The 19163-nt window shown below is 36.1% G+C and overlaps 1 protein-coding gene across 1 annotated transcript in view; it reads right to left on the bottom strand.

Moving 5' to 3' along the window:
• Positions 1-19163, bottom strand: part of BMPR1A (bone morphogenetic protein receptor type 1A) — a 142176-nt gene that overhangs the window by 36114 nt on the left and 86899 nt on the right. The window contains exon 3 of the mRNA XM_006915442.2: positions 3398-3618. Within this exon, the coding sequence (XP_006915504.1) occupies positions 3398-3464 (67 nt within the window). The 5' untranslated portion in view covers positions 3465-3618. The remainder of the gene's footprint in view (positions 1-3397; positions 3619-19163) is intronic.

Raw genomic sequence — 19163 nt, forward strand, 5'->3', positions numbered from 1 at the left:
AGATTTTCATTTCTCACTAAACAATTTTTCCTGCTTTCCTAGAAATCTTATTGGCTTCCTTTGTATAAGAAGAGGAACTCTCCCTCTCTATTCTTTAAGATGAAACATCTAGAATATGAATCAGAAAGCAAAAGACAGGAGAGTTGTAGAGACCAGTGAGATATCAATGCATTGCATGTATGAGGTAATCGACAGTAGTTTTCCTTAATCTAAGTGCTATGGAACAGTGACTACTAAAGGTTTTTTCCAAGTCTTCCCTCCTCTGAGTGGGAGTTTATATAGTACTTATCCTATTTTTTCTTCATCATTGAATATTAGGTGTGCTAGGCATCAATAATTTCTCTTTTAGTCACACATTGCTGGACCATGAAGAGTCACATCTGGACCTGATGGAGAAATCTATATACTTTCCAGAAGTCCTGGATTAGTAGCTGAGTATATTAAGTGGATGAAATTCTGGGTTACAAATCCCCTTGAGGAGAAACTGAACATTTCATATCAACATAAGCACTTTTCATTTGTGCATGGGGGAAAGGGTATTTATGATGTTAGAAAGACAAATGTGGTGCCCTACCACAGATACTGTTAGTTGTTCTACTCCCCTTTACCTGCTGGCAATACACACACACACACACACACACACACACGCTTTTTTTGTTTAAATGTTTGCCCCTCTTTCATGTGATTCAAGGAAGCACAGCCCTACCCTCAGTAGAGATAATCGTAAGTCTAATCTAACAATTTTAGTTCCTTTCCCTTTGCCACTGTTTACATGAGAGCAAATAATAAATTCTGTCCAATACCATGAGAAGGAAGTCTGTTGGGGGAAAAGTGGGGCCGTGCCTGGGGAAAGATTTTTTTACCAAGTGAAAAGAGACATCCATCCCTCTTCTTCCACTGAATGCCATCAACTCGAAGTTGCTCCATCTGCATGAGATGTCTGGCCCCTCAGCAGCCACATTGTGGCCATGAACTGAGTTAACGTATGGATAAACTGCTATATGGAGAACAGCACAGTTGAAATAAAGAACCTGATGAGCCAATGACTCAGTTGACTGGACTATTCTTGTGTTCGGAGTTTTTGACATGTGATCTTACATTTTCCTTACTGTTTACGCCATTTTATTTTGGGTTTTTGTTACTTATAGCTGAAAACATCTTAACTAATAAGAGATAGAATCTATTCCAGAACCTTTTAGTTGCCCCATGAATATCTATCCCTGCACATGCCACTCCCCCTCCCCAATACCCTGTCTTCCTAGTTAACAGAAATCTGATTTTGTCTGGGGGGAATATGTACCCAGCCCTAGGCAATGGATTTAGATATTAACCTAAGCTGATTGTGACAATCCTGTTTCCCAGTTTTCCAGTAGTCCTAGCAACTGTCTCAGTTTAGCTAATAAAACAAGATAAAGTCAGAGGATTAGTTTTTGGGAACACTTTTGCTTTCCTGATATATGGTCCAGTGGAGGCAAGTGCTGATCCTTTCCCCATTTTTCCTTACTCCAATGCAGATAGCAGCAGCCATTTTGTAACCATGAGGGAAAAGCCAAAAGTATCACAAAGGTGTCAACCTTGACACCATTCAACTACTGAATGAACACCAGAAAACACCTACCATCTTTATAAAAAACCAAATCTCTATTTGTTTAAGTTGTTGGGTAATTTTTACTTAAAGCTAAATCCATTTCTAAAATTTGTGACCAAGTCAACAACAAGGACTAAATATCTATCAGATAGTAATATCAGATGATTCATTCCTCTGTTCCAACTGAACTTTATCTCAGTGTAAAAGCACTTTAATCTATATTATAACATTTGATGCTCAAAATAATCCTGCTTATGTTTAGGGTAAGTTTTGTTATTTCTATTTTCTAATAAGGGAACCAAGGTACAGAGAAATTTACTTTCCCAAGGCACAATTCAAGAAAAAGTTGAAGACAAAGTCAAAATCATTTCCATTAACACCATTCAAAATCATGTCCATTAACACCAATCCTTCTTAGTAATCTCTAAGAAATAACATTTTTCCCACATTGGTTTTAGTTCTTTTCTTTAAGAGCGAACATTTTTTTCTTACCATGTGAACCAACTACAAACTAATCTTTTTTGAAAGAAAATATAACAAATTTTGCTCTTTACCTGATAAATATAATTCTAAGATTTTTTTCACTTACACTTGATAACTAATTACCAATTTACATCATTTAAAAAAGTTTATTATAGAACAACTTGAATCAGGTTGGAAAATGAGACACATCATATTGCCTCTGTGTGAGCTATATAGATTTTAAAAAAATTAACAGGCTAGATTACTTGGGAGCGAAGTAGCAAATATAAATGTTACTATTAATTTAACTCATCTTCAAAAACAGCTTTGATTGATGCTAATCAGCAAGGCATATAACAACAGATGCTAAAGTAAAGGTGTTTTATTAAATATTGTAGTGTTTAAAAAGTGGCTTTTTGCAAGAGGGCTCTATTTTAGCATGGTAATAAGGCTATTTATACCTAACCAAAAACAAAGAAGCTACAGAATTCATTATGTTCACACACTAAAGTGAAATTGTTCAAAAGATTTATGCTGTTAATCATATTTCTTCTTGTTTGTAGATATTAATCCATATCACTGTGAACAAAACATTATGAAAGAGCAATCTATAAAGTCATAAATTTAAGATAATGAAGATGTCCAATAAGTTCTATCTAAAATCCATTTGCAAAATAGTACTTTCTCTTCAGTTTAAAATACTGTTCTGATTAAACCGTACAGGAAAAAACTCATGTGCAAATACAGTCTATCTGATCCTAAAAGTAATCACAATAACTTCCTGTTTGGGAGGTCTAAGCTGTGAACACACAATAGTAAAGTTACAATGTTGGTTATAAGTAAAACTTTGAGTACTTTATGAAGAAATTTTAGTATGCGGCATATACAAGTGCAATTTATATTTCTAAAGTCTTTTAACAACAATGAAATGATTTTTAAATGATTTATATTCCTATTGTATTTTAAAGAAGATATGAATTTTAAAACTAAGTTTTGAATACCTATTACCCTGTGCCTTAGGCAGTAGGTCAGGCATTTTATTTTATCTCATTTTATCCTCATAAGACCTGACGCTGTGAATCATAATACCTAACAATGCTTTGTTACAGATAAGAGAATAGGTTCAGAGAGGCTGAGATTTTACAATACTTGAAAAGGCCCCTATCACAATTAAGTTAAAAAATTATTTAACATATGTGTTCTTTGTCTCTTTACTTAAAAGTTATGCTGCTAACTGGGCCTAACTGTTCAAAAAGGGACAAAAAGCAATTGTTACAATGAGTACTTTTTTATATACAGAAATAAATTATTTAAAAGATAAGATTGCTTAAATGAACACCGGTTTACCTTGAACACGAGAAATGATGAACAGATAGGCTCCCAATAATCTGATATAAATATATAGCTGAGTCATTGTTCGATTCTAATGTTTCCTGTACACTGTCACCTTAAATAACTGGTCTTGTTATATCATTAATTTAAAAATGACTTTTATTCAATGAGATTTTCTTGTAAAAGGTCTCAATCACTTGACAATGACTTCAACTTCCACTTGTCTCTCCTGGTTCCTGAAAAATAAAAATATGAAGAAGGTAATATGACTGAATTCTAAAGAGTTTTCAAAACCAATCCCAGATAGAACTTTAAACAATGAAATATATTTTTAAAGATTAAAGCTATCTTTGTTTAAAAAGAAAGGCATTGTAATGCAAAAGCTTAAATAATTTAGTAATAGGTTATCACCTCTCCTGACTTTAGATTAACCATATGTAGTAAAACAATTTAAGTACACTAGATAATCTCAATAGTCTCTTCTGGCTGCTCTAAAGTAATTATTTTGTTACTACCAAAAAAAATTTCTAAATATATTAAGAATAAAACAGGAAAAGTTGAATTTAAAATACTATTCATTAATAATCTTTCAAATCTTAGCAGATATGATAAAAATATCTTAAATCTTTCTAATAATTTATTCTATAGATAGAAGAGAAAACCTATCTAGAAAATCACACATTTTAAATGTGCCATGTTCTTCATCATTAAAGCAAAACTAATAGGAATATATCTTAAAATTATTTTCCTAAAATACTGCAAAGATGACTTTATTAGGATAAAATTGAGCTTTTAATATGGATAATGTGAAACATAACCTTTAAAAATAAAGTTTAGCAATTATAAAATAGTTAAATAGATAACAGGAAAAAAAGGCTAGTTTGTATAAAGGTGAATATAATTCTGTTTTCCCCCATTCTGTTGGTTCAGGCAAATTGATTTTATTGACTTCAGCCTGAATTATTCCTAAATGAAAAAGATTTTATTTATTTATGATGCAATTACCCCGACATAATATCTATCATAAGTAACCTGAGCTTTCTATTTTATCTACCTAAGAATTTTCTACTTTAATTAGCACTCCAAAGTTATTTAACAGTATTTAGAAAATAAGGCTTATAAGTAAGATGTCATTTATATTGTACATTTTATATATGGCTTAGTTCTAAAATCTCTGCAATTTCTCCCTTCTCTACTATAAAATTAATGTGCTTCTCATCTATATATTGCTGAGAGAGTAAGATGTAAAGTCTAAAATATTACAGAATGACATCTGTAATGTGACAACAGTATTTCTTGGGAAAACTTATTATACAATATGGTTCTAGAGATACTTGTTCCAGGTTTCAAACTCAAAAGAAGTTTCCAATATTTTTCCAACCCTGATCTCTGTCTCTATTTCTATTTGGCTATTAAATATCTCTAAGAGGATTATACTCCACCTGTCTAAATCATCTCTAGCTTTTCTTCTTACTTCTCTAGACTAGACCTGCTTTCTCCTCCTCCACTTGCTACCACAGTGAAACGTGGTGCTGTCTAGTCACCCATACCAAAAACCCTGGCATCATTTCTGCCTCCTTTACTAGCTCCAGCTCTCACCTCCTCAAAGCTTTCCTCTATTTATTCATTCACTCATTCATTCACCAACAGCAGTTTTTGAGTACATGTTATATATAAGTAAGTGTAAGGTACTAGGAAAAACAAATAGGAGCATGACAGTTTCTGCTTCAAGGAGCTCATAGTTTTGAACAGGAAACTGATTGCTATGATTGGTTCTATCTTTCAGTGTCAGTTTCTTCACCAATTTATTTAAAGCTAATATGCTGTCTTGTCTCATTGGAGGTAAAACCAAGGTATCATGCAGGGTGGTCGAAAGACTCTCAGCACCTGCCACACTCACAATCTCTTTCAAGCGGAAGGGATTATGTGTGATTCCTTCTACAGAAACATCTGTGACTCTGCTACCCTGGGCACAGTTCAATTCCTGGATCTACCTTAAATAGGTAACCTAATCTTTCTGGGTAAGTTTCCCTATCTGTGAAACTAGAATTATATTACTAACTCATAATTCTTTTGAGAACTAAATGAGATAATAACACATATTCACCTCTATGCACCAGCACCATTATAAATGCTTGAATATATTAATATTAATTTATCAAATCATCACTACTTTATAAGAGAGGTACAACTATTTTAATTTTACAGATGAGGAAATCGAGGCAAGTAAAGTTTAAGAAAGATCACACAGCTGGGAAGTGTAGAACTATAATTCTCATCAAGGACATATGCTTCCACAGTCCAGATCTTAACTGCTACCCTATACTCCCCTTCTGAATATTTTATGTATATTATATAATGTAAACTATACATTATAAAATATTTTGGAGAGCCTGCTACAGAGTAGGTGCCCAATATATGTTTCCTCATCTCATACATGTTTATTACACACTTGCCAACCAGGCACAGGAAGTTAACAGGTGCTTATCCATGAAGATCCCATCTTCAAGAAATTTTTATAGACTAAAAAATCCTACAATAACTTATATGGAGAACAGCTACCAGCCAATGAAAGGCTAAAGGTAAAATGGTTTCAAATGCCTCATTGTAATCTAACAATGGAAATCCCTAATCTTTTAAAGAAAAATGTTGAGTTTCAGCTGATTACAAACTCACTATGCTATGACAATTGCTAAGACATGAAGGCAATCTTATCAAGTATTGATTGAAGCACACTGCTATAATCAAAGAGGGTAAGTAACCATGTTCATTCCACCTAGTCAGGCCCCTTAAACACTTTAGAGAAGAATGACAGGAATGCAAAGGCTAGAAAATTGACTACACTTGAGACAATTAAAAGAACTGGGGGTCTTTGCTCACAGAGTAGCAAAGGAAAAAATGTGTGAATGTACCTTTGTCAAGGACACAACAGGCATGATGGAAACAAACTAATTAAAAGACCAGATTCCTTCCAACTCTGAAGTCCTTCATGAACGGTGTTCTTGCTATTGAATATTTACTAAATATTTATTAAGTGCCTATTATATGCATGATTCTATATTAGACACAAGAAAACAGTGATGAGAGCAAAAAGACCCAGCTTTCATGGAGTTCACAGTCATTAAACAAGACAATTGAGATGTTCAGATATCGAACCAGACAATACAAATGATACTCATAACTTGTGGAATATGCAAAGAAAGAAAAGTACTATGTCCTGGAGGGACATGGGCTAGTGATCTAATTTAAACTAGATGGAGAGGTCAAGGGAGCAATGATGAAAAGTGGCATTTAAGTTGAGATCTGAAGAATAAAAGAATTAGCCAGATAAAGAAATGGGGAAGCAGTTTAGGAATAAGGCACAGTCTGTGCAAAGATCCTGAGGCACAGAAGAGCAAAGTAAGTACAATGTTTCTGAAATGTTGAGAATAAGAGGTAGTGTGGTGGGAGGGAAGGTTGAAGAGACAAAAGGCAAGGACCAAGTCAAGCAAGATCATATGAAGGAGTTGCAATTTAAATGGGATGGGAAGGCAATTATCTGGTTTCTATGTAATAGGCTGGAGAGAACAAAAGCAGAAGCAAGTAGACCAGTAAGAAGGATATTGCAGCAATCTAGGAGAAGGATAATGGCAGTTAAGATTAGGGTGGTAGTGGTACATGGATGAATTCAAGATACAGTTCACAAATAGACTCAATAGGACTTGGTAATGGGTTAGATGAGGGGAAGTAAGGAGTCAAAGAAGAGTCCTACATTTCTGGCATGAGCGATTACTCAAGTGGGGGCAAGTGGATTTTTAAAGAATGAGGAGAAGAGATCAAGTGTTCAATTTTAGACATTTGAGATTACTCGAAGGGAATTTCTAATGAGTATTTGGTTCTGAAGCTTAAAGGAAATATCTGGGATTGAAGATATAAATGTGTTGACAGCATAGATATATTTAAAGCTATGGCTCTGTATGAGACGGCCTTCTAAGAATGAAAAGAGGGCTCCCAAACACCAATGTTCATTTAAAAGTTGGATTAATGAAAACATTAATACCTCATATATTTATGGTCCAGGATCCGTTATGAATAATATTAATGTAGTTTATATTTCAGGTGTGGTATCACTGTTCACAAAAGATATTTTCCTCACAGTTAAAAAAATCTACTAAAAGATCATTGCCTGATCTAAAATATGTTCACAAGTGCTCTCAATACTACATTCAAAAAGTAGAGCCTAATTCTTTCCCTTGAATTCCCACTTCTAACAAATAAGATGGAAACAATAGAGTGTGACTTACATGCTGTAAGGGCACTAAAGCAGCCTTACAGAGAGGCCCATGTGGCAAGGAATCCAGGCCTCCTGCCAGCAGCCATGTGAGTTAGCCACCTTGGACATGGATCTGTCAGCCCCAAGGAAGCTTTCAGGGTGACTAGCTTCATAGACATCTTAACCACAATTCACTATCATCCTAAACTAGAACCATCCAGCTAAGCCCCTGGTGGATTCCTGACCCTCAGAAAATGTATAGGATAATAAATGTTGGTTGTTTTAAGCTGCTAAATCTGTTGGGCTCCAATAGATAGCATTCATTGCTATAATACAGTCATTATGAGAAATTTGCTGAAATAATAACTCTGAGTTACTGCACAATCAAAGACAGAAGTCTGGAAAGCACAGTTAAGAAAACTAAAAGGACTAACTGGATAATATATATAACTGACATCTTTCTTTCAAAAGACTAACCAAAAGTGTGCTCTTTGTTTTTAAATTATATCAACCAGTAAGGCTCACTTCTTTTGGGGGGAAAACTGCCCCTAGTTCTACACTATATACTGTAACTTTGCCCTTTTAAACTATGGATTCCATAAAGATGACATTAGTTTTGAATTCTAGGTAAAGGCACTTTTCATATAATATTAAAATAAGAGAGTGAATTCTGATGTCAGCCTATTGATTTTGCGGGGGTTAGGAGCTGAGTGTCCTCAGAATGTGCCACCCTGGCATGCAGATTACTTAGAGTTAAAAACAATTAATGCCCAACAAACTCAAGAGGTTTTCTTTTGTTGTTGTTTTTATCTCCCTAAAGAGGTTCATATAGAAAAACATGCTTCAGGAAGGGAATCTTAGGATATTCACCTTAGCACATAAAACTTAAATGTGGCAGAGAGGATCCGAGCAAAAATCTGTTCACTGGATTCTCCTTTTGTGTCTCACTGTTTCTGGGTGGCCCTGCAAAAATTTGTTTACCAAATGTTTACTCTTTGTCATCTACTACGAGTTGCCTACCTCTTTGTCCCTCTTTCATCTCTCTGTGAATTGCCTACCTCCCCTTCCTTAGTCTAAAATGACATATATATATCTGATTTTGCCTCACTGCCTTCAGAATTTTCATGTCTACCTGAATTCCCCTATGCACGAATTAAAATTTGACTTTCTCCTGTTAATAAGCTGTATGTCTTCTGAATTATTGACCAATCAGAAGAACTAAATAGGTAAGGGGAATGCTTCCCGGTCCTGACAGTTTCAAATATCAGCTCTGGTATATTTCTTTGCTATGTAATTTTGGGGAAATTTACTCAAGTTATCTGGGTCTCAGTTTCCTTAGCCATAAAATGGGTATAATGTTACTAACCCAACTGAGTTAGTATTTTGCACCTTGATATTAAATATTCAATAAATAATAGATCAGTTTTATTACTGATTGTTAATAATATAAATGCTGATGACTTTCCATGTATTTGTTCCATAATAGTAACTGTTTCTATAATTATGATATAGCAAAATAGTAACCATTCTTGAAACTATTTCATAATTCTAACATCTGAAAATAAAATATTTTTTTAATCCTAGAATAATTTATCAGAATTTTTATGTTAAAATTAAAATTATCTAATCTTGCAATGTTAAGAACATAAGGAAATACAGACATTTGAAATACTGCATAATCAAAATTTTAAAATGATGCTGGCATTTAAAAGTTATTATTAAATAGTTCAAATAGGCATCTAAATAAAGTTCCTTCACAATAAACACAGATTGGTGTAGTTTCCTCTTCAGGAAAATAATATTAAGGCAAAGTTACTCAATAAAGTATAAATAATTTCTTTTTAAACAAAAAAAAAATACAGCTTTGTAAACAGTAAGAAGACTGAACCAATAGTTCAATCAGAATTTAAAAAAAAAAAACAGGAAAAGGCTGAAGTCAGCTGAAAAAACAGAATAAAGTCATTCTTTCCTCTTCCTGTTAAGCCCCCCCACCCTTAATTTTTTATTTTCTATTAGTGAAGTTCGGGAATTTTCAACAAGCTGGCCTGCCGCCAATTCCATCAAGCAATAAGGAGAAGACCCCCTACCCCCTCCACCCTGCTCCAAAGGTCCTTTCCCCTAGGCAGCTCCAGGCGCCGGGTCTGACGAGCTTTCTGAGAAAGCCTAGACTCACAGCAGACTTTCTGGCTCCACAGCCATTGTTTGCACGGCTGCTTTGCTCCTTATCCAGGGCTTAGATTAGCATAAGAATATTGTCTTTTCCCTTAACAAGCAACTCATCCATTCCTTCCCCATTTCTAACCTCCACCCCCATCAATTCCTAAACTAATACATACACATATGACTGGAGCGACACTACTCATGGTTATTTTTATGTGAATGTAAAAAACAATCTCACCCCAATCTAAACATAAACCCTTAAGAAAACAACATGCTTAAATAGTTATGTGACCATATCTGTGGTAATAAACAGGAATCTCACCAAAAAGCCTGCCTTGGAATCAATGTTGTGAGAACTTATGATGGGTAAGACATTCATAATGAGGTCGTTGGAAAGTCTGAAAAGGAGCAATAAGAACCAACTATCTAGCTAAATTCTATAGCAGGGTTGGGTAAGTTCTACTTTATAAAGACATTTCTAACTGCCACATCTTCATCACCTAGAAGTCACTTATTTCATCATCACCCCTGATATTACTTTCCAACTACACTTTACCTGTCCCCAGCACTCAATTATTTACTCAAAACAAATTTAATACATTTGGTATTTCTGCTTAATCATCCCCTCTTTATTCAAAACCTTTCACTTTTCTTCTATGCCAAGAGACTATTAGCCCTAACACAAGTATAAATTCTTCTGTGGATAAAAAAAGGGGTTCTATGGAAAATTAACCTCACAGGGTGATCTGATCATAAATTCCTAACTGGGCAGGTCACAGTGGGTAGTCACACTCCAGGCCTGTGAAAGGTTTTAAGCCAGCCCTGTCTATTGTCTCTGTGCATCTAGGTTAGTCAGACATGAGCAATGGGGGAACAAAGGAATGAAGGCTCAGACCAGAGACAGCCCAAAGAACACCCCATTTGTAGTTAAAGAATCACTCCTGCATCCTGAGAGAAAAAGGACTCTGGAGGACCATAAACTTGTAGTTGGTTTAGTCCAGCCACAGAAATTTGTGCAGAAGGTACTACCCTAACCTGCCCATAACCTCAGCCACATTATACCATCATTGTAAGACCATGCCTGTGCCCAGAAGTTCACGAATCTAATTATAACAGACTGAATGTTGGGTAAGCACATGCAAGGGAGTTATATAATAACCAAATGTCAATCAAAATGACCTCGTATGCCAATCTCCTAGGAACACCTTTGTAATGACCCATCACGGCCCTAATATAGTACAGACCTTCCCACTTCTGGGTTGTTAAGCCGCCTTCTCTGAAAATCTGCTCCTCCTTTAGAGCGGGTTTTTATCTTTTATCTTTTATCTTTTCACCTCCCAAATTCCACAGGGCTACAGCCTTCCTTAGTATGGCTCATCTCCTTCTAAAATATACTTTTAATAAGTCTGACTCCTTCTAAACTTCGCTGTGCTGGAATTATCTCTGCATTAGCGAAAAGAACCGAGAATCTCCTGTGTTAACCAGGGCAGCACCAGAGTTGTTCAGGTCATCCTGTACCCTGTACGGTAACACCACCTTTGAAATAAGCCTTAACCACCTTTAGGAAAGCACATAATCTTGCTAACTATCCTGTAATCCAGTTCCTGCCTTGCTTTCGCCCACCTTCATGTAATCTTCTTTACAATCCCTACAAAACTGTTATTGTCCAGAGCATCTGAGATCTTGTCATCCCCCACTCCCATACATTGTCAGTTTGGCTCAAGTAAACTCTTATAAAAATTCTGTACAGGTTTGAATGCATCTTAACGTTAACTCTTTTTAAGACCGAGAGGAAAGACAAACTAGTATGGCATTATATATACATGATGCATTTATAGATTTTATATTCTTCACTAGGGGTCTCAATATTAGATGCACAATAAATACTTCTTGGTTTATGAAGTAGTTTAAAAAACATGAGATAATCTATTTTCAAAAAACCATTCACCTTTGTACTACAAATTCCCTAAACTGGTTTCTCTAAAGCTTTTTAAATTATATTAAACGAACAAACAAAAAATACCTTACAGATAATTAGAACTAGATGATGCTAATAAAGCAAATTTTGGCACATCTGTGCTCAGAAGAGATTCTTAATGCCAGCTGTTAATTGAGGGGCTCTGGGTGTTATTCTTCTGTCTCTCCTCTGGAATAAGCACAGATGACCAAAAAAAAAAACCCAGGTAAAGTCAATCAATGGTTGCAGAAATGCCTGGGAGGGAAGAGAGCTTGGTCACCCTTACAGGTGTACTATGGGTAATGGTGAACAATACTGTCTGTGTTTCTGCACAGTATTTTTATAGAGATAAAAACAGGATAATGTAGTAGTGAAGAGTTCTGGGTCTAGCATAAGACAGATCTAGGTCTTCTTGCAGATTAAATGAGAGGAACTCATATGTAGTATTTAATGGTAACTTTACATTAACACATCATCTTCATTATAACCATTAGTATGACCATTACAGTAAGTATAATTATTCCTACTTTTACAGTGAAAAAGACAGGCTCAGGGAGCAAAAAGTGACTCACCAAATTTCACACAGCTAGTAACTTGAAGGACAAACTAAAACCCAAGCCTTCTAATCCCAAGTGCAATGATTTATCCAGTAAGTACATGGATAAACACATCAAAAGTGAAACAGGAAGTTAATTTTTATTGAGCCATGTAAGATTTTATTTCATCTTCACAACTCTGAAGGAAAAAGTGAAGCTCAGCAAAGTTAAGAAACTTGCCCAAGTTCACATAACCAGTAAGTAGCAAGTCTGCTGTGGATAAAGCCTAAATTCCACTCACTACTGCATAGTCAGGAGCTGGCAGTTGATGAGAAAAAAAATAAAAAGTACTGTGCCCCTTAATATTATTATTATTGCTTTGTAACAAAAAAGCCCAAAACAACAAATTCACACTTCTATCTAAATACTCTGCTTTGTGATGTTGAACTGGGATATTGTTAATCCATCTTTCACTAGCTAGCTCCCTGATAGGTTCTGCCTATCTGGGAAACTACAAAAAGCTGGAGGAGGGGAGAAGAGACGTCTTCCTTCCTAATTTTGTTTGCTGTTCCTGTTAGTCACCTGAACGACACCCTTCGCCCTGGTAGCCGCAGTAGATTCCAGTTTCCAGCTTCCTTCCACACTCCCAGAACCAGCCTCCTGGCCCCCATTCAGACCCTGTGGTGCCTACACCTCAGGGTCTGAGTACCAGCTCAAGATCCCTGCTCTGAGCTCAGTATGTGTCAGCAGTAGCTGGGTTCTGAGCTCCCCAAAGGATCCACAGGGGCACATTTTGCCCAAGCTTCTAGGTTCTATAACTTCGACTTCTTCAGGGTAGTAGGTGTTTCCCACAATTACTATTTCTGTTTAATCCCAGGGTTCCTTTAGTTTTTCAATTCCCTAATACCTATGTAGTCAATTATCTATATCAAATTCTCTGTTAAAACAACCAGTGTAGTTTCAGCTTTCCCCTGATTGATACAAACACTTTCAGACAAAAGATCTGAAATAGCAGCAGGTTGACTATATAAAATCACCACACACACTTTTTAATATATATTCACTTCACGAAAAAGAAACCAACAGTATGTCTAATATTTCCTAAGTTCTTATAAAGCATATTGTTTTAATACATATATATATTCAAAGAATATGCTAAGATATTTTGAATTTAGGAATGAATTCTAGACTTAGTACATTTCAACTTTTTCTCACCACAAATAATTTTAACTCATCAAAGTTAGAAATTTGTTCAAGATTGGTTGGACTTTCTATTCTAACCTACGTGACCCAAGTCGAAATGCTTGAAAGAGTACCAAAATTTGGAATTAGTAATTCTGAATAAAGTTGAATAACTTAAAAAAAAAAAAAACTGATAACAAATAATTTTTAAAATGGGGTTGATAATGTAGTTTTTTAAAAAACCCACAGACCAGTATAAGATTTACTTTTAAGACAGATCGAATAGTATAAAAATTGACTTAATGTGACCAGAAGCTATATAATTTATTCCTTCTGGTCTTTCTCTTCTCAACCTCCATATCTGCTGGGCCCGTAGTCTTTCCCATTTCAGTTTATAGTCTCTCTGCTCCTCTAGTTTCTCATGCCTAAAATCTTGGAGTCATTCTTGACTACTCTCTCCTTCCTTCGCATACTTCATATCCTTTCTGTCTGCAAATCCTGTTGGTTCTACCCTCAAAATATATCCAGAACCTAAGTACTTCGCACTACCTCCACCTATTACCTTTCTGGTCCAAGCCACTAACAGTTTTTGCCTGGATTACTGAAATAGCCTCCTAACTGGTCTCCCTGCTTCTACCCTTGTTCGCCTACAATATCATCTCAACACAGCAGCCAAAGTGATAATAAAAAGCATATTAGATTACATCACTCTTCTGTTCAAAATCCCCCAATGGCTCCCCAACTCACTCAAGAGTAAATCTGAGACCCACAAGCCTCCACCAACTCCTCCATTCCCGGCACACTGGCCTCCTTGCTCCTTGAACATGCCAGGGATGGCCCTGCTGTAGGACCTTTGCATTTCTGGTCCCTCTACCTATTAACACTCCTCCCCAAGACATCTGTATAACTTATACCATACTTCTTCTAAGTGCTAAACCCAAATATCCCTTTATTTCCAGTGTTCCCACTCACCCTACTTAAAAATTCTAATACCATCCTCATCCCTAGCACTTCTCTCCTCTGATATTTTTTTTCCTCTTTAGCACTTGTCATGCTGTAATTTGATATATAATTTACTATTTATTTTGTTTACTGCCGGCTACCTGCTCCAGAATGTATGTTCCATAAGCGCAGGGGTGTAGTCTATCTTTTTTGCTCTGTATTTCTATCACGTAGAACGGGGCTTAGTACATAACTGGTACTAAATAAATATTTGCTGAAGGAATTACTGAATATAGCAGAAGGAATTAAAACGTTATACCAATTCTTTTTGCTTTCATATACAAACAAGTCTTTCCCAAAAGGGCTGTGCTGTGGATAAACTATTCCATTTCCTTATCTCAACACAACTGAAATGATACAAAAACCACACCACTTCCTTTTGCTCACTTGGAACCCTGACTTGTATCAAGATCCAGTGAAAAAAATTTTCCACTATTTTCACTGCATATACTCAGGCCTGAGATATAAATTCAAAAGACTTGTGTAAGTAAACATCACTTCCCAAGTGATGCTTAAGGAAAACAATGGCTTATACTAGTTATAGCAAGCTAAATAATTATAGAAATAATCATAGACAAAAGGAAAATGCAGTCCTTTAGTACAATGTGGTCTGAGAAAAGGAACTTCAAAGTACCATCTAAATTCAACTGCAATCTTTTACTAAATAGACACAAGGTTCAAAGGTAATATTTACATGTAAATTATAAGTCACCAAAGGCCTGAATAAGATCAGAGGGTGTTAAAATCAGATGTTAACAATTCTTCCACAAACTATAGGAAACTAAATTTTGCAAGCCTGCAGATCTAAGAAAGAATATCCTTAAGATTACAAATTTCTGTTTACAAACATGAAGCACTTGGAAATCCAGGAAGAGTATTCCCCCTTGTGGATGAAATATTTAGATTTTATTTTCTTTGTCAGAACATTTCTTCAGGTTAAAATTTGCTAGGTTAGAGTGTTTTCATGAAGAAGTTTTGTGTCATAGGAGGGACTTGACATTCACTTGTCAAATATATACAGCACTGCTATGCATATTAATAATTCTCTATAGATGTATAAAAATTGTATCCTTCTATGTGTGTATTTTTATCATTTGCTTATTTTTCAGTCAACATTGTTAGTAATTTCCAAGATACATACATATAGTTCCCTATAATTCATTTTAATTGTTAGTGTTCTATCCTAAAAACATCTTAAGCTGTATTTATCCATTCTCCTGTTGATGGACATTTTAGGTTGTTTTCATATTTTGGTATTTTAAGTAATGCTGCAAAAAAGTACTGTGTTTGGGCAAATACACTGACATAAAAATAATTTTTAAAGATTCCTGAAGGACACAAGAATAAACTTTAAAATATGTTAAGATATATTTACTGCATTGTGTACAGAAAGCCTCAATATCATATATGTCGATTCTTCCTAAGATAATTAAAAATTTACTGACACTATTACATTAAAGTTCCCTTCTATTCTTAGTTTGCTAAGTTTTCAACATAAATGGGGCTGAATTTCATCAAATGTTTTTTCACTATCTATTGATATGATCACAGTTATGATCCTCCTTCAATGTGTTAATGGATAAATAATAATCCATATTAAAAGCTTTCTTAAAGAGCAAATCATCTGTGGTAGTTTTCAAATATGTCCACAAATTCTTTCATATTCCCCTCTTCAAGAGGTAGAACATAATTACTTTGAGTGTGGGCTAGACTGACTCCCTTTTAACAAACAGAATAAAGTGAAAATGACAAAGTATGACTTCTGAGATTACACCTTAAAAGGCAATGTGGCTTTCTCCTTGCTCTCCTTCTTCTATCAATCATTCTAGAGAGAGCCAGTTGCCATAGTGTGAGAGCATTCAAAGAGTCTGTGAAGAGACCCATGGATGTGAAACTGAAGCCTCCTGCCAATAGCCACACAAGTGAGCCATTCTGGAAGTAGATCCTATCCCAGTCAAGTTTTCAGATGACTGCAGCCCCTGCCAACATCTTAACTACAATCTCATGAGATATCCTGAGCCAAAACCACCCAGTATACTGTGCCTGAATTCTTGTACATTGAATTAAGTTTTTGTTGTTTCAAGTCACTAAGTTTTGGGATAAACTATTATACAGCAATGATAATTAACATGCTATCTTGGATTCCTGGGATGAATTCAAATTTGTCATTATTAAATAATAAATAATTTGTGTGGTGTCTGTTCCTAGTTCTTGGGAGAGAACCTCTAAATCCTTGGAATTTCTTGGGTAACAGGAGTATCTTTGTTTTTCAAGATCCTCATGGATCATACCTGAGCTTATGCTAATGGGTGACTCAGGATGGGAGCTGGTCACCAGAAATACCATGTGATTAGATGGCTAGAATTTTGAGCCAACCCAACCTCCAGGGAGAGGATTGCACTGAAGACTGAATTCTATCATATGGCCAATTTTTCAATCATGCCTACGCAATGAAACTACAATAAAAACTTTGTATATCACGCTTGGCTAAACTCCCTAGTTGGTGAAAATATCAATGTGCTGGCAGGATGACAAACCTTGATTCCCAGGGAGATGGTATGGAAGCTCCACCTTTGAAACTCTCTCAAACCTCACTCTATATATCTCTTTCATTTGGCTGGTCTCAATCTGTATCATCTATAATGAAACTATCATCATACCTATACCACTTTCTTGAGTCTTGTGAGTCATTTTAGTGAACTGTCAAACCTTAGTGGGATTGGGATTGTAAGGAGTCCTGTTAGAAGTGTGAGTGGCCTGGGGACCCATAAACTTGTGACTGACGTCTGAAATGAGGGCAGTCTTGTTAGGGACTGTGACCTTAAACCTGTGGAATCTAATACTAATTCTGGATAAGCAGTGTCTTAATTGTACTGCAGTACTGTAGACATGATAATGTTTAAATACACTACTGGATTTCTTTTGCTAATATTTTGTTACGTTTTACTATCTATTCATAAGTAAGACTGGCCTATAATTTTTTCTCACATTATCCATGTCTGGCTTTGGTATCAAGGTTATCTAGCCACATATAATAAGTGGAGGAACGTTCCTTATTTTGCTATTCTCTGAAACAAGTCAGTAAATTTGGACATATCTATCATTTGAATAGTTTGGTAGAACTCACCTTTAAAATCAGATGGGCCAGGGATTAAACACGGCGGCGCGAGGGACGTACCCAGAACTCACCCCTTGAAACAATAAGCTGAACACCTAAGATTCAACAAAAAACACCCAAACTGCACACCAGCACGTCTGAGTGTGGGATCTGCACATAAGAGCTACCACAGGTCAGAACTCTGGGTGTCAGGCAGTGGACTGGGAGTAACAAAGAAGCTGCCTCTTGCAGCCGGAGCTCCCTGTAGGAGGAAGGAGAGGGAAGGAGCGGTGAGTTCCCTGAACAACCCTGCCTGAGAGTGCTGTGAGCTCCAGGAGGCCGGCGGCAGTGCCCAATCATCAGGACAGAAGGCAGAGAAACAGGGACGGCAGAAAAGCGGGGACAGCAAGAGAAACAACAGTTGATTTTTATCAGCTGCGGTTGCAAAACTGAGGCTGAGCTGCAGCCTCCAAACCTCAACCCAGAGGGCTCCTACCCCCATACCCTCCAAGACTAAACGCCGCAGAGCCCCAGGGGAATCTGAACAAATGCTACTGAAACTGTCACTGACACTGACAGGAACTGAAACAGAGGTCAGTGAGCATGATTAAATAACTATAAGGAAAAAAAAGGCATTATTAACACTTTATATAAAGCAGAGATCCAAGAGGCTTAGATGCCACCTACTGGAAACCAAAAGAAAAACATCTTATTTGCAACTGGCTAGGGACCGTTATGTAATAAATCTTCTTTCGGGGGGCGGGGGGGGAGCAAAACACACTTCCATTAATGCCCAGGCGGAGAAATAGTCCAGTAAACATCATGAACAACCAAAGTGACAAGGCATCTCAGAAAGAAAGAGAAAAATATCCAGAAAATAAGCTTACAGACAGAGAAATATGCAACTTAAATGACAGAATATTCAGGATGGTACTTCTGAAAAAACTCAGTGGGTTCCCAAATGAGTCATACCAACAATTTCAGGAATTGAAAAAACAGCTTAATCAGCAGAATGAGTTCTTTAGCAAGGAGACTGAAACCTTCAAAAAGAACTGAATAGAACTTCTGATGATAAAGAACACACTGCAAGAGCTGAAAAATGAAATAGCAAGCTTGGGAAATAGAGTCAACCAAATAGAGGAAAGGATAAGTGATATGGAAGACAGAAATCTAGAAATAAATCAGAAGGAAGAAGAGAGAAACCAAAGAATGAAAAATAATGAAAGAGAAATACAAGAACTACCTGATACCATCAGGAGAGGAAGAAATATAAGAATAATGGGAATAGTCGAAGGGAGGAAAAGGAACAGGGATTAGAAAGCATGTTCAGACAAAGAGTGGACGAGAATTTCCCAAATCTACTCTGAGCTGGAGCTTGGAATCCAAGAAGTCAATAGCACATCCAATTATCTCAACCAAAAAAGGCCTTCACTAAGACACATCGTATTAAAATTATCAAAAATCAATGACAAAGACAGAATTCTCAAGGCAGCCAGGGAAAAGAACACGATAACCTAAAAAGGAAAACCCATTAGATTATGGTCAGACTTCTCAGCACAAATCTTACAAGCTAGAAAGGAGTGGAATCAAATATT

This window comes from Pteropus alecto, unplaced genomic scaffold, assembly GCF_000325575.1.
Source record: "Pteropus alecto unplaced genomic scaffold, ASM32557v1 scaffold155, whole genome shotgun sequence".
NCBI classification, from domain to species: Eukaryota; Metazoa; Chordata; class Mammalia; order Chiroptera; family Pteropodidae; genus Pteropus; species Pteropus alecto.